This window comes from Mixophyes fleayi, chromosome 7 (genome assembly GCF_038048845.1).
Source record: "Mixophyes fleayi isolate aMixFle1 chromosome 7, aMixFle1.hap1, whole genome shotgun sequence".
Taxonomy (NCBI): domain Eukaryota; kingdom Metazoa; phylum Chordata; class Amphibia; order Anura; family Limnodynastidae; genus Mixophyes; species Mixophyes fleayi.
In genome coordinates, this window is record NC_134408.1 from 26,554,514 (window position 1) to 26,570,987 (window position 16,474).

The 16,474-nt window shown below is 40.8% G+C and overlaps 1 protein-coding gene across 2 annotated transcripts in view; it reads right to left on the reverse strand.

The window, feature by feature from the left end:
• Positions 1 to 6,797: 6,797 nt before the first annotated feature.
• IFT140 (intraflagellar transport 140) overlaps positions 6,798 to 16,474 on the reverse strand; it is a 77,197-nt gene continuing 67,520 nt past the window's right edge. For both annotated transcript variants that reach the window (XM_075179499.1, XM_075179500.1), the window contains exons 22-30: positions 16,277 to 16,409; positions 14,932 to 15,075; positions 14,730 to 14,858; positions 14,353 to 14,535; positions 12,613 to 12,819; positions 12,133 to 12,345; positions 11,890 to 12,056; positions 9,307 to 9,448; positions 6,798 to 7,771 (exon numbers count right to left, since the gene is read on the reverse strand). In XM_075179499.1, coding sequence (XP_075035600.1) covers positions 7,568 to 7,771; positions 9,307 to 9,448; positions 11,890 to 12,056; positions 12,133 to 12,345; positions 12,613 to 12,819; positions 14,353 to 14,535; positions 14,730 to 14,858; positions 14,932 to 15,075; positions 16,277 to 16,409 — 1,522 coding nt within the window. In that variant the 3' untranslated portion in view covers positions 6,798 to 7,567. The remainder of the gene's footprint in view (positions 7,772 to 9,306; positions 9,449 to 11,889; positions 12,057 to 12,132; positions 12,346 to 12,612; positions 12,820 to 14,352; positions 14,536 to 14,729; positions 14,859 to 14,931; positions 15,076 to 16,276; positions 16,410 to 16,474) is intronic.

Here is a 16,474-nt window from a genome sequence, read left to right on the forward strand (position 1 = left end):
GGTTTGGGTATTTGGGCTTGTGTGTATTGCAGACAGCTTTCGGTAGGGTAGTACACTACACCCAGGATCAGGCTAGTCGGTTAGTTCAGAACATCTTCGTGCATGCTGTTGGTGACATACTGTGGGTGGCCTACTTTACTGGCGCTAAGAGTTAACCTCAATTGCCTGGGAGGGCTGGTCTGCTTCATCCCATAGGTGCCGAGTGCAACAGCAGCAAGCCAGACTGCTACAGCAGTCATCTGGTGAGGACTTGTCTGGTGGCCCTCATGTGGTATGTAACGTTTTCCTGCCCAAAGGCCAGAAGAAATTCAGCGGTGACTGTCGTGTCTCCCCAGTTGATAGCTGGTACGTTCCTGTGGTCTCCTTCTTCAGGACGAGTTTGGACCAGTGGAGCTCAGAGCTCATAGTGAGGTATGGTTTCCTCATAGTCGTCCCTCCGGATCTGGTAAGTACCTGGGGTACAAAGGATTTTTCGGATCTTTTTCCTACAGCATCCGTTACACCTGCTCCATGCCTAACCTCCAGTAGCTGGTGGACAATCTGGTCACTCAGAAGACATCCTGAAGTGTCCGATATGTTATAGCTTGTAATACGTCTTTCTTACTTCTTTCTGACATAATACAAATGTACTGTTTTATCCAGGGGAAAAATGTTACCTCTTATGATCTAGTTTGGAGATTTCTGTCTTTAAGGGGGTAGATGTTAAACTTCTTATATAAAGAATTATTTCTTTAGCAAGTAAGGAGGGCAGAAAACAAGTTGTGTCTACTAAGTAGAGTAAATGCTGTTCTTAAATATAATTTTCAGTATTTCAGGTCACAGAAGTAATATCCTCTTCAGCAATTCATTTTGTAGATAGCAAATAGACAATATATTGGCCTTTATCAGTAGATATCATATGGTTCTCCGTGTAATTCCTAAACAAACACTAGGGGGATCTCTCCACTAAAACAAAAGTATGTGGTTATTTAAGTATGGTTTTTCTGAGCTACAGAAAAGTAAACCTGTTTATTATGTAAATATATGTACAATGAGACAATCTTGATTTTTACAGGACAGTAAAGTATTTCAGAGGCCCGCAGGTATGTGGACAATTGGAAATAGACGTGACCCAGGTCCATCACTCTCAATAGGGCAATCGCCCTGGGCCCCGCTGTCCCCTGAACAGCATTGCTGTTTTTTTTTTGTTATTTCAGACACTGTTGAACATATTGTCCAACTGTTTACAAAACAAAAAGACAGTTGTCAGCACTTATCCTTTACACTGCATATCTGTGTGTGTCTAGCAAATGGAAAACATGAGGTATTAGTTCATATTTTGATCAAAACATTTAAGCCTGCATTCCAGCGTCAAGGGTACCTCATTATGTGCAGGTCCTACGCTGACCTATATGCTTTAAACACCAATGCAGTTACAATCAGATGCACTCACCTCCCAGGTATAAGGGCTTACATCTAGCAAGGGCTTGTGAGCCAAACCCAAATGTGCCTTAAATAGGCTTGATAGACAGCTGCTACGACAATAAGGCAATATTTTGAAACAAAACCAGAGAAAAAACATGTTTGTATCTTGTGTGATGTAATTTAAGCATAAGATTAATTTATGTTGGTGTCAAAACTGTCAGTAAAAAGAGTAAATGTTCATCAATAAATTGGTATGAATAAAGGGGGAGCAGGAGAATATAGAGCACAAAGAAGCGATAAGAATACCTGACAACCTAATAAAACTTTTTTTTTTGCACTATTTAAAGTGTCATCTTTACGGACTCTGCCGGTGGAGGCAGTCATTTTCCTCACTCAACCGATATTCTGCCTAACAATACAGTAGGAAATAGGTAATCATGTCTCCTCTATTTTTTTTGTAGTACATATGAACTTGTCCATTAGTCCCACTCTCAAGAGACAGGACGTCGGCTTCACTACAGTGGATGGACAGAGCAGTACAGCATAGGTTGTACCTTGTCTTTGCTGGCTTGTAAAGCAAGGACTGGTCTTGCTACTAAACAAGTGTAGAGGGAGATGCTAGCGCTAGTTACCAGTTCAAATTGGTAAACAGACATTTGGGGTCTTGCAATGTATAGCCTGATGCCATTGGGTTCTGCAATGTATAGCAGTAGCCCAAATAGGGCCATTTTATATAATGAGGGCAAACCGCCATGAATCAACGGTTTTAAGTAACCGCTGATTGATAGATTTACCCCTTGCTGTGCTTTTTTATTTATTTATTAGACAGCACTCTGTATTGTATTTTGACCCTTAGAATGATTTCTGTATTGTATAGTAGTCTTTAGAATGCTCTTGGTATTGCCATTAGAACTCTCTATATTATATACAGGTCACTAGAAAGCTTTCTATATTGCATCTTCTACTAGAATGTTCAGTGTATTACGTATCATTCTCTCACTCTGTCTGTATTGTATAGCAGTCATTAGAATGTTCCGTGTGGTAAATGAAAGTCACTAAAGTGCTTTTTCTATTGTTTATGGGTAACTAAAATGCTCTTTGTCTTGTCTTCTGGATACTGCTTGTATTTTCTTATCCATCCCTAGAATTCTGTGTGTTAAATCAAGATCAGTAAAATTACTTCTACGCTGTCGGTTGGACACTAAAGTTCTTTAAATTGTATATTGGTCACTAGAATGTGCTGTCATATGGGGGAGGTCACTAGAATGCTCTCTGTATTGAATAGTGGTCACTTAGATCCTATCTATTGTATATTGGTAATCAGAGTGCTCCATGTATTATTTATTTGTCTCTAATGTACTGTATGTTGATTCTGCATTGAATACTGATATTTAACATTTTTCAAACGTGTAAAGGGTGAATGCCCCTATATAGCAGACTACTACGCCCAAAGAGATTGCCAAGCTATTTATCCTCCTGGGTTTGACATCTTTGTTTCTTATGTCTCAGTGATGTCACTAATTCCTCAAAGTGCTGCATTCTTATGTATATTAGTTTACTGCCCTAAATTCACTCCACCAGTTGGTAATAGGAAGCAGCTGAATGTAGGTGTGCCTCAGCTGAGGTCAGCTTAGCACAACAGAAAGCAGCTGGCCCTGAGGACGAGAGAAGGCAATGAGATATAATGGAGAGACTGCCGTACCTTAAAGGAACATCAAATGTAAATCTACACAACCACCTAAAGCGGTGGAAACTTTTATTACCACTTTAAAATGGCTGCAGAACAGCGGTGTGAGCAGGAGGGCCTATGAGAAAAGCAATGTCCGATTGTGGAATCTACTAATACATCACTCAGCCTTGGTTTTCCGCGGGACTGTGCCACTAACAATAGAGATTGGAGGAAAATGTTTGCATTAAGCAGCTCCAGAAATGTAATGTTCCGCTCCCTCCTTAGGTGTTTCTACCTGGGGAGGGAGTTGGCTTTATAGAAAATGGCTAAAATAACAACATTCAAAAAGATGTAGATCTTGCCAGAAATAAGTAGATTTCTACTCGCCGTAAAATCGATTTCTCTGACTCCATTACATGAAACCTGCTAAAACGAAGTCTAGGCAGGAGCCTATACCGAAGTGACCTTTCTCCTAGGCACTTAGAAAAAACTGAGGTAACTACAGGAGAGGAGGGGCATAGTAGGGGAGGAGAGTGAAGATCAAAGACGTTGATAAGTGCCTAAACTCATACCCACTACTATACCCCAATGTCTCGCAGTGTCCCCCAATGCTAGGAAAGAGAAAGTAATGTTTAACATTCTGTTTGCACTTGCTATGCACCTCAAAGAGCATTCTAGTGCCTCACATAAGACAGAGCATTCTAGTGACCCATAAACATTACAGAAACATTGCTTTCTGTTAATAGCCAATTTCTGCAAAAGGGGCTGGTTGCAATGTCTGTCACTAGACTCACTTACAGGAAGCTCTGCTGTGTATAGGAATGATATATTTCCCACTAAGCAATGTCTTTATTTATTATAATTATTTATTGAATATACACAAAGTCTTTTAGGCTATAACCTAAATGAATGTATTGGAAACATTTTTTCTTGCTGGTTTAACCATTTTTTTTCTCCCTTAACTTATTTATTGACTTTTCTTTAAGAATGGAATCTAGGAGAAATAACCTTTACATTATATAAGTGCCTTCTACCGTGATGAAACGGGGCTGCCAGGTTCCAAATAGGTAGGAAGCAAAACATCCCTTTTATATGTTGTTTGACTGTATTCTGTATCCTGAACACGGAGTCCTGGGGAAGGAAAGAGGGACTGGCAGACTGAGGAGTCACGAAAAGGACACACTATATTAAGCCAGGCTGATCGCATGCAGAAAGAGCTAAAAATACCCAGTAGGATCATCTTCTCACGACTCTGAAGGCAGGGCGTCTCCTCCTGGCACACAGTGATTGGGAGGCACCGTAGCTGGAAAAGAAGCCTGTGCGCTGATCCATTCAGCAGCATTTTTCATAATACTTTTATTAATGACTAAAATGTGTAGTTTTTTTCCCCCTATTAGGTTTATTTTCTATGTTTGTTGCTGCACTCAGTGCTGGGAGTACAAGTATACATGTAATATAGCTGCAGGCGGTGAGGTTCCCGTTCAGCGGATCTCTTGCATCGTAACTACAGGGCCGCGGTGTACACAAGGCATCGGGTGAGAGAAACATAGCAAAAAGTATGGAAACCTCGGCTGTAGCTTGTCTCACTCAGAGGTACATAATACAGAAAATCCCCCCCCCCCCCGATTCATGTGTACACACTTACTCGATTTACTCTCAGATCTGTGCTCTTCATCTGTCATAACCATCGAACTCTGCACACTTCATATAGCTCTATGGCCACCGCCGGTCTAGGGTGCATACGCACTGCAGGATTGATGGTTGCACACTAATGCAATATAGGACCCAAGTTGTTTATTGTGTGACTGGCCCAATAATCGGGTGAAAAACCTGTAGTGTGTACCCAGCCATATAGTAAAGTCGTATAGTAAGCGCTTAGTTGCCACTATTGAATTGGAATAACCTAGATATAGTGTAATGCTCTAGTATAATGTAAATGTTTAATACTATCAAAAATAGAGTGATTATGATATTACACTCGCAGAGCAGTGTGACTACTTCTGGACCTAAAAGTGATTGTATGATATCAATTAAAAGGTCATGTATTTAATATCTTAAAAGATATTAAATATGTGATATTTTAATATCATTTACATTATACTAGAGCATTACACTATGTTATTCCAATTCAATAGTGGCAATTGAGCGCTCACTATATGACTTTACTATTTTGATCAGGGAAGGGATATCCCTTTTAGTGTAGCTGCTCTTGCCCTTTAGAGTAGAGCGCAACAATTTTTGCTGAATTAATTGTACCCAGCCATAGACTTCAGTTAAATTGATACAGCTTAACAAAATGGAGACCAAGGTGTAACCAAAAAGAAAATTGAAAAGATAACAAGTAGGGGAATTGTCGGGCCTGGAACGAGCGTCCAGCACCAAAACATTGAGTTTATGTAAAAAAAATTTTTTAAAATACTTTAATTAGCAGATTTTAACTCCCAACACTAGTAAGTATAATGAACAGAGAGATTACTACTTCTAACTTTATACTGAGTGTAGGGAAGGAGCACTCATGAATGTGGCCATTCTGGTTGTAGGACTCTGGATTGGCTCTTTTGAGAACCTGACTATACACCCCACCAATGATCACTTACTGCTTCATGGGACAACTGTGTTGCTTATGATTCTTTCCCTTAAAGAGCAATTAAACCTAAAAATACTATTTTTCAACATATAATAGTCACAATTAACATTTACAAATATACATGTTATTCCTGCCACACTTGTTGGAAGAATGGTAACAGTCCACCATTTCTCACTGTAGAGTCAGGTTTGCCGGGAGGGGGAAGTGGAGCAGGTACAGAGTACTGGGTCCCAAGGCTGCCTGTGTAGAGGGAAGAGTTGTTTTAATCTTCTGCGGCTATGGAATTGGCCTGCAGAAGTTGCTGTACCAGGGCCTGAACTTCCTCTTGGCCGTCCTGTGCAGAATGATAGACTTCCAATAATCATTTCCATACTAATGAGCAGCAACAATTGCTTCTCCGAGATCATTGCAGATTTCTTTTTTTCCCTCCTTACTGTGGTGTTAAAACAACCCTGAATGGTCCAGACCAAGCTACCAAGGATTCTGCTTTTATATAGAGGTGACAGTACTTCCCGATGATCAAATATCAAGTAATAAAGCTCTGGATTAGCAGCTCCTAGCTCACACTACCTTCTTTACCGATTATGATATCACTAATATTTCATTGATCACACATGGCTTTGTCTAGGCTTATTATTTGTTGAATAAATAATAATACATTCAGATGTGTGTTATGTCACATGGGATTAGATTTATAAAACGTTAGGACTAGATGATTTTTAATTATGTATTCATATGGAAAACACACAGATTTGAAACAAGTCTGTAACTTATTTTTCGGCCAGGACACAAATGAACCGATTTAACCGTAGAACCATAGAGACCCAGACTGGTTACGGACAGAGTTCTAAACACATTGGGGGTGTATAAAATTGTAGCAAGGGGTGGAATTATTTAAGAAATTCGATAGGTATGAAAATGTAAAGCTTCCTCTATCTAATAAAGAAGTTGTAGCTCCAGGCCTCCTTATTATGAAGGGAGCATAGTGCGATGATGTAGAAATAAGTCCCAAATGTGTGTATTACACTCCATATCTCAGCATTCCAGTCTACATTCAGGATAAACCTACCCAGATGTGACCCTGCATGGGCAGAGTCTGATAAAATAACTATAACCGGTGGAACAGTCAATAAAATCTTCTTTTTGTTTTTTTTTTTAATATATATATGTACATATATGTAGAAACAGACAATACAAAATAATTTACTTTTATAGAAAAGAAAAACAAATACACATTTCCTCAGTTTCTCCCTTTGCTGTAACTATGATATAAAAAGTAAAAGTTGGCTGGTGGTTTCATCTGTGTGCAGTTATACTGAGCGTGTGACTCATCCATCACCACCAGTACTGCGATATCGATTCGGAACAGTTTGGCTATATCGTGGTCTCTAGAGTACAATGGCCATCATCTAGGGCGACGAAAGATGAGCTGGAAGTAAAGGTTCTTATCACATTAAATAAAACTCTGCGTGTCATGATCCCAGGGTATTATATGAAAAGAAGTTATCTACCCTGTAAGTTGCCATATTTGTGACTCAGCTGTAGGTCAACTGATCCTTGGTGCCAGATGTCCTGTGATTAATGCTGCAGGCAATCCCAAATTTAGGGTATAATCATGGTAAGGAGCGACACTGCAATATTTCTAGCAAAGGCCTCTTAGATGGGTGCCGTCATGTGCTAAGTAGACATGTTCAGATACACTTTATTGAGCATCTTTGATCTTTTCTTTATCGCCCCAAAAGACGGGATTAGGGTCCAAGCCAAGAAGCCTGAATGGTGTGAAAGGTCTGGGCACACATGCATGTGACATACAATATAGTTGTGGAATGATGAACCTCATTTACAACCAGTTCTGGAATGGAGTGGTCAATGCGAACCATAGAGAGGAATCTATGCTGTAGGATCGTCTAACCATCATAGTCTATATCGGGCGCTTCTTCCACCTCCTCGCCGTCCTCCACGCTGTTGTGCCGCACATGCTCCGATACAGGGCGCTGGCTGAGCGGGATGGAGAGGGCACGATACACCGCCTCCACTGTGCTCTGTGATACATAATAGCTTAGGTTGACTGACGGCATCTTGGATCTCATTTCCTCTAGGAAGCGGTACGCCTGGAGAGAAGGGTGAGGGCATGGTAGTATTCAGGAGGATAGTATGCATATGGTAAAAAATACATGGAGGAGAGATATACAGCCAGATATATTATAGACATAGGAGCAACAAGACGTTGGTAAATTGTCAGGTAATGGGTGCCTGATACATGCTGTCCCTAAGTGTGCATCTATTATATAATTATCTCTGTGATTGCAGGTAAGACACCAATATTCTCCACCGGCAGCGCGGTAGTTTCTGATTCCCTTGAGTGTGAGCGGGATATCCCCGATTGGTATGATTATATGTAACATGAACACACCCAGGCACAGATTGTCCTACAAGATAAATCCTGGGAACAACGTTTAAGTGACAGTCACCGAGGTGAACTGCAGCACGTAGGAGTCACAGTTGGGTCTTAATTAGGGTAGTTTCATCGGGTTTAATCAATAGTTACAATGATATCTCTCCAACTCCCTTAATGCAGATTTTTTTCTTTTAATCTAACATTATCTATCAATGTCAACCTTATTCTCATCCCTCCCATTATCCAAAATAAACACATTTAGGATCAGAGCTACCGATGTTATCCTTTATTTAATTAAACTACAATGGTCCCGAGAGGGCAGTACTGGGGATTTGCCCACAAGGCCACAGGAAAACTAAAGGAGGGAGAGAGTTGATATTAGCTATTAGCGTGACTCTTCAATTGTGGACCCACAAAGATTCTTCACCCCTATCGCTGTTTATGGACAAGCGATCCCATATTTTTCAAAAGAAAAATGGGTTGAGCGCCGTCAACCAGAGGTAGGTTCAGAAATGTCTTCAGCACACAACTTGGTTTGAACTCCGTAATATCGTTACTGATCCCCTCTATCCCATTCTGAAATAGGATTCTTTTCTCTCTCCAGCCAGGGGATGTGGTACTTTCCCATGTAGTCCTGCGAACATCCTCTTTACACAACCATTCCAAGAGAATAGTAGGGATCAAAGGTAACGAAGACTAAACCAATATTGTCAATGTAAACCTGATGTTATATATGGAATTTTGAAGTTCTTTGATGATCTTTAACGATGATTAATGTACATGATATTTTAACACTGTTTGCTAACCTAGAACATATGAATATGATTAATTTGTTCATTTAAATATTGTGAATATGCTTCATAAGAACTGTAATGTTACACAGTGCTTCAATAAAAATTATAAATTAAAAAAAAACTAAAAAACTAAAATGGAATTCAATTTGTGCAAATGTTGGAGGGCGCACAATACAGATCTAACATATCATTTTAGAGCACAAATCCCATTACCCTGTGACTGTAACTAATATTTGTACTGTGCATATGGAACCTTTCATCGTGACCTGTTTGGTCCCAGGCTCCCAGAATCCTCGGGGTAAAGCTTCCCATACATGAGTAGGTTTAGTTGCCCAGGCCGAGCACAAAGTAATATGGTCTGTGCCGAATTAGGTCATCCACATGGGTGACGGAAGCGCTCAGGCCCAGTGCCTAGATTGAGTAACATAAATAACGTCTCAGCTGGTCACTTTACCTTCTGAAAGTCTCCCTGCTGTGTATAATGATCCACCAGAAAGGCGTACACATCCCCGATACGGACAGCACCCTCCAAATCTGGCTCCTCCAGCAGCAGCTCGCACTGTCTGATGGCTTCCTGCTTGTCCGTGGAGTATGCTCTGTTGGGGCAACCATAACTTACAGTCTGCCTGCACTTACATGAATACTATTATTGTGTACACCGGTCTTCTATTACAAGTTAAAATCAATTTGGGGAGTTTAGTTTCACTTTTTCAATATTCAAATTATTCTGCACGGTCATAAACACAATTGCAACCAATGAAACCGAAACCCATCCTTACTGTCTATAACTTTGTATGTGAACGGAACTCTTGTAGGTCGATCATGGAACTGAATGTGGGATATACATTATCAGATGGAGAGGTACAGTTCATAGTCCCCTACATGTGAGCAACAACTAATACTAATTTACATTACATTATAACCATATATTCATACATCTCTGATACCTAAAATATTTCCCAAAAGTCTGTCCAATCCTGACATCACAGAAGTGTCCTGACACATGACCCTCAGGTCACATGACTATCTGCAGCAATTAAGAAGAATGTTAAAGTGCTCCTGTCAGGGACACTAGATGGCAACAGCATCCAATATTCATGAGAATACAGCCCATTCATTGGCTAGGTGGCAGTGCCTGGTGAATATCTACCTCTGTGATGTCATGATTCCTAGTGAGCTGATAGGCTGCCTTCTCTGCAACAGTCACATAGTACGCAACATGGCTGCTTCACTGGAGGTTATTTCTGACTCACGAAACACCTACACCATGCAAAACCAGCTATGGAGCCACCATACCCTTTAAACTTCCGAAAGTTGCCTCAATTTCCTCTGAGGTTCTGGAAAATCACGCACAAGTTGGTGGTGTTTGCGGGGAGGGGGAGTTTGAATCGGCAGAGGGGAGTGAGTAAGCAGTAGGTGCGCCGGTGCGCTTAGTGTTGCGGGGGAGTGCTGGCCGTCATTGGCTGTAAGCCTATCATTGTAATAGAACCCACGTGTGCCTCCATGTTGCAGAAGCCTATTTCCAGCGCATTCCGAGCCCCCCAGGTCCACACATTGGTGACCGTAAAAGGGGATAAATCGAGCTGTATACTAGGAGAAAATAGAAAAGTTTCTGTATTTATAAAGTGGTAGCGAGCTGAGCATTGAGGTGAGGATTACACGTATGCACACTGCACCACTGAAGTGTTTTCCATCTCTCCACACACCGAGACGCACATCTAGTTTGCAGAGGTGTTTCTTGAGAGATGAGTGTAAGTGTGCACCTAGATGGTTGCTGATGGGCCAACCATACACAGTGGTGCAAAACCAGGACATTTTGCAGTGCGGATCGATCATGCATCATAAATACCCGCCACTAGCCACTATATGACAGGCGCTTGTGAGTCATGTGACCTATGTTTGTAAAGCAATGATGACATTTTGCTGTCTTAGAGGGGAATTCAATTGTCTGCGGAATTTTTTTTAACGCTGCGTTAAAAAAATGTCAAACAATCCGCGTGGGTTTGCTGATGTAATCGCAGCTGTTTTCACTTAACGCAACAGTAAAAATCGTGGTATTCAATTTGAAGACCGGTAACACTGCCCCACTGCATGCAAATTTTTAGTGGAGTAGAGGGGAGAGTTTAATGCAGCCATCTAGAATAAAAAAAATGCATTGGCATACATTTGTATTACACACAACCTTCTATTGTATAACATTTCTTTTTTTAATTCCTTTTTTTTTTACTTTTTATTACTATATTATTATCTGTACCATCACAAACCATAACATTACATACATATTAGGACATACAGACATATATTAATCTGTGATTATTGTGTTTATTAATTTTAATATTTTTTTTTTAACATGCTTTTTGTAAATAAATAAAAAAAATCACCCTTTACGTTATACTTTACTGAGAAACATAATTTTGAATTTTTTTTACATTACATTATTTCAATAATTTTCTTATCTTTTCAATTTTTTATAGTCATGACAGGTGCGAGATAAAACTGCCGATTTGACAGTTTACCGCGCGGCGTTAAAAAATAATTGAATAGCTTTTAACGTTCCCCCTCCCTCGCTATACTTTCAAGGGATCACCTACTTGTCCGCGATGGGACTGTTTTCGCAACAAAATGGTGCGTTAAAAATAGATTTGAATAATGAGTAAAGTTAACGCGATCCAGAATGAGTGAAAACCATGTTAAAATCACTTACCACAATGTTAAAAAAATTACAGCTGAGAATTGAATCCCCCCCTTAGAGGGTTATACTGATTATTTATAAAACAGGTATTTAAAGGACAAGTAAATCCAGAGTACTTTTTCTTTCAGCCCCTTCCCCCTTCATAATGCATCCACTCCTGCCCCTCTCTATTAACTACACAGACCTTCAGTAAGAATCCATATTGATGTAACATTATAATAAATGCATTACTGCAATTGCTCGTGTAACACTCTTAGAAGTGCACACTCTGTTGTTCAGGTTTTTTGTCTGTCTGTGAGGTCACAGAATTATATGAAGAATGTATTGGTTAGAATGGTATCTTACCTTCGGGCCTGGAGAAACCTCTTGACCAGAGTTATCTTGTTCTGTATATCAGAAAGCTTTCGCTCTTGTTCCTCTGGGCTCCGCATCTTGGCTTTGGTCAGACACTTGTAAGCCTCGGTCAGTGCACCCATTGCCTTCTCGTAATTTTGATACTCATCAATCTCCACCTAAAACAGAGTCGTGTTTAGGAAAAGACAAGAAAACATTGTAGTTCATCATTAATTCATTGCTCCAAGGTCTCACCTGAGCGCAGGCATCGTAGAAGCCAGCTAAAAGGTCAAGGGCCCTTCCCTTAGTGTAGAAGGTAATAATGTTATTGATGATGTTGGGATCTTGGCGCCAATCCAGGGACTGCAAATAATTGGCTGCCATGATGTAGATTTCCTTCTGTCGGGACACGCCAGCAAAGAACACAATCTTCTCAGTGTCACCTGACTTTAACAAGGACCGCATGGCCTAGAGTAGGGAAACAAGAAACATCTAAGGAGTACTGAGCATAATACAAACACAAGAATGTTTAATTCTATCAAATCTGTAATGTGATAGCAATTTTGGGCCATAAAACCCCACATTTCTTTAAAAATAATCTGTTAGTTTTAAAAAGTAAATTACTTTCCCTGTATATTAGATCTACCCACAATGCTTTAGCCCTGTCAGAGCATTACGTTCATTTGTGGTTGATGTGAGTGTGGAGGATATACATTGCAGGCAGGATCCTCTTACCTTCAGCTTGTTTCCTGCCTGGGTGTATTTCTTAGTTGCGAGGTGGTAATTCCCTTGCCGCATGCAGCAGTCAGCGATTCGTTCCAGCAGCTCCCGTCTTGCTTCCTCACTAAGCTCCTTGGAGTTTTTGGACACAGTCATCTTTTCCGCCATGTCTTCTGTGATTATGAGGTTCTGCTCCAGGCATAGCTGAAGAGCATCATAGTACTGTGGGGCAATTATACACCAGTGACTGGAAAGTATGTCCCATTCACAGAGATAAAAGGTCATTATGATCATGTCCAGTGGTCAGGTCATGTTGGAGGTGTAGTGTCCTATGTCTGTATAGAGTGTAATATAATTGTAGTATGATCATGTCCAGTGGTCAGGTCATATTGGAGGTGTAGTGTCCTATGTCTGTATATAGTGTAATAGAATTGTATTATGATCATGTCCAGTGGTCAGGTCATGTTGGGGGTGTAGTGTCCTATGTCTGTATATAGTGTAATAAAATTGTATTATGATCATGTCCAGTGGTCAGGTCATGTTGGGGGTGTAGTGTCCTATGTCTGTATACAGTGTAATAGAATTGTAGTATGATCATGTCCAGTGGTCAGGTCATATTGGAGGTGTAGTGTCCTATGTCTGTATACAGTGTAATAGAATTGTATTATGATCATGTCCAGTGGTCAGGTCATGTTGGGGGTGTAGTGTCCTATGTCTGTATAGAGGTTAATAGAATTGTATTATGATCATGTCCAGTGGTCAAGTCATGTTGGGGGTGTATTGTCCTATGTCTGTATAGAGTGTAATAAAATTGTATTATGATCATGTTGGGTAGGTGTAATGTTCTCGGACTGTATATTGTGTAATATAACTTTATTATGATCATATCCAATAGTCATGCTTTGGGTAAGTGTACTACCCTATGCATTTACAGAGTAACACACAACTGCAGATTCACTTGTCCAACACAAACATATCTCTGTTAGGTTTTTTTACATTTTGACAAGTATGTTACAGTAGCTTTTTTCTTACAGGAAAACTTAAGCCACAAATAAGTTTAGCCAGTAACTCCCCCTCTATACACTAGCAGAACAACCAGAACCTGCCGGTCTATACTATACGTACGATACTATATCTGCCGTGTGCTTTGTGACGTCAGTAACTATCCAGCACATGTGCACACAATTCATAGTTTGTAAAGCCCCCTTGGCTAGAGCCTCACAGGTATGCGGGCAACCAGCGCCAGGTACATTTAGTTATTATTTGAGACTTTCTAGTTGACGGGAGATCTGTGCAGTCATCATACAATGCTCCCAATGTACAAAGCCTCCTATAACTGGTAAACAGGCCAAGCTGATATTTCTGCACTCACAAAGAGAAGGGGGGAAATATCATGCAGTCCTAGCTCACTTACTGTGAACTCAGTGGGAACTGCTGAGCCCGATGTGATTGCTATAGCTTCACCTCGTATTTGGGAATAGAGGTATTCTTAGCTAAAGTTAGTTAGGCTGAAGATCTTCTCTAACACAGAACTAGGAACATTTGGGAACCAGGGCCACATTCTATTGGCTGTCCTCTCTCTCTCTAAACACTCAGATGTTCCCTGATACAATAAACAAAGGCAGCAGACTAAAGATCATGGTAAGGTGCAATTCATGTAGGAATTTATGTTCTGTATGAACACTGGAAACTTTAGTATTTACGAAGTGTGTATTGATCTCATCTCTTAATACGGATACACATTAAACAATGTACCTTTTTAGCAGCTAGCAGTAGCTCCACAGCCTTGGCATACTGCTTGTGCTGGATGAAGAAATCAGAGCAACGGGCGAGCAGAGCGGTGTCAGACTTCTCATCCAAGTCCTCAGCGATCAACTGAAGAGCTCCAAACTGCTCCGTGGCAAATGCCAGCTCCAGAGCTTTGGAGAGGTGGCCGGACTGGACAGCAAGAGAAGTGGGAGTCATTAATGTGCTTGTTCCATTTTATTGCAAGCTTCAAATGTAAAACTAGGTAATATCCGGCTTTCCCTGGCTGGTATCACAAACCGTACATGGGTAGACTTTAAACACATGAATTTGGCACAATTTAAGGACTAAATCTACAACTACTCCGCTCTACAGCTTCTGTTTACCTTGTGGTACAGCATGACCGCTCTATCCATCTGCTCCCCCTTCTCTTCATAATACCGAGCGGCTCCCATCATGTCCTCCGGGGTGCTCAACAGAGCTAGGTTCATCAGCTGGTCATCCAGGTTGTTCTCCTGTACGGGGGAGAACATCTGGGTCACCACTGCACTCAATACACTAGCTGTAGTGGTAATAAGATCTCTGTACCTTGCACAGCCTGATGGCGTTGTTGTATGCCTGCGCCCTGGTGTAGAAGTGCACTGCCTGTTTCAGATCCCCTTGGCTTTCATACTGACGTGCCAGGTGGTAGGAAGCTGCCAAGTTACCGGTCTCGTTGGCTATTTCTGCAGCCTGTAAAACAAGGGTATTGCTGTCTTTATTCATTATTATTATTACTATTATCATTATTATCTCTATTAGTATGGTGACAACTGAAGAAAACAATGTACAGGTATTTTTTTTTTGTTTTAGGGATTATCCACTGATCCAAGTGGCATTTGTGAGAAACTCATATGTCTTGGGGCTATTAACAGGTTTCATACCCCGGCAACAGTAGCAGCCGTCACAAGACACTGCACTAAATGCTGTACTTGTTTCCACATTTCCAGGGTGCGGAGCCCTGGAATAGGAATGTTTAGCAGCACTGGCTAAGATAGCAACTGTGGGGTTGCACCCTCTTGCGATTCTGCCACTTAGGGGTGGATTAACCTCTAAAGTAAAAATGTAGCAGGAGTTTTTTATAGGGTATTATTACACTAATTAGTTTTAGAATAGCTCTGTCCCTCCTTCACTCTGATTGGTGGGCCCTGCTCCCTATTTACTTTGATTGGACCAGGCAGCTGAGAAACAGGCAGAGGAAGCTTCCCGGCTGCTCTGGTTGTGTTTAAAACATAATGGGAGTGGCCAGGCTGGATCCTCAGCCTGCATATGCAAACGTATGTAGTGTGCTTCTGGGGGTGGGGGGGGGCAAAGGGGTACGATTGCCTCCCTCTGTATCCGCTACTGAATAGAACTAGAAAAATGCAAACTTTTCAGATAAAGAAATGCAGTGGTGGCGTACACATGTGGGGCCTGATTCATTAAGGGAAGAAAAAGAAAAGGAATACATTTGCTCCTGGACAAACCATGTTACAATGCAAGGGGTGCAAATCAGTTAATTATTTTGCACATTAAGTTAAATACTGGCTGTTTTTTCATCTAGCACACAAATACTTGATAGCTTTATTTTTACACTAAAATTCAAAGTTAATCTAGAACATGCCTTACCGCAACTATAAATCTGTCCCCACATTTGAAATCTCCCCCCCCCCCTCCAATGCAACATGGTTTTACCAAGGTGCAAAATTACTCCTGTTTTTGCTTTCCTTTCCTTAATAAATAAGGCCCATTAGGTTTTATCTCTCTCTGCTTCACTGAGCTAGTAATCAGCTCATTTCCACAAAATAACCATTCAAAAGCTAGATAATAAAAATAATAAAATGCAAACACTAGAATGTGTACATCAAGGACAGATTCTGAGAACCTTGCTCTACAGAATGTTGTGGTCTCTCACCTTCTGAATGTTCCTCAGGAAGCAGTGCACTCGTACCAGAGACAGGTAATCCTGAGCCATCTCATAGTACTTGAGAGCAGTGTCCATGTCTGACTGGCTTTCCAGGTATTGAGCCCACCACTTCCAGAGACTTCTGTATGAGGATACACAGAAACAAGGGAGTGTTATAATAGTGAGTTATAAACAACATATCTTTAC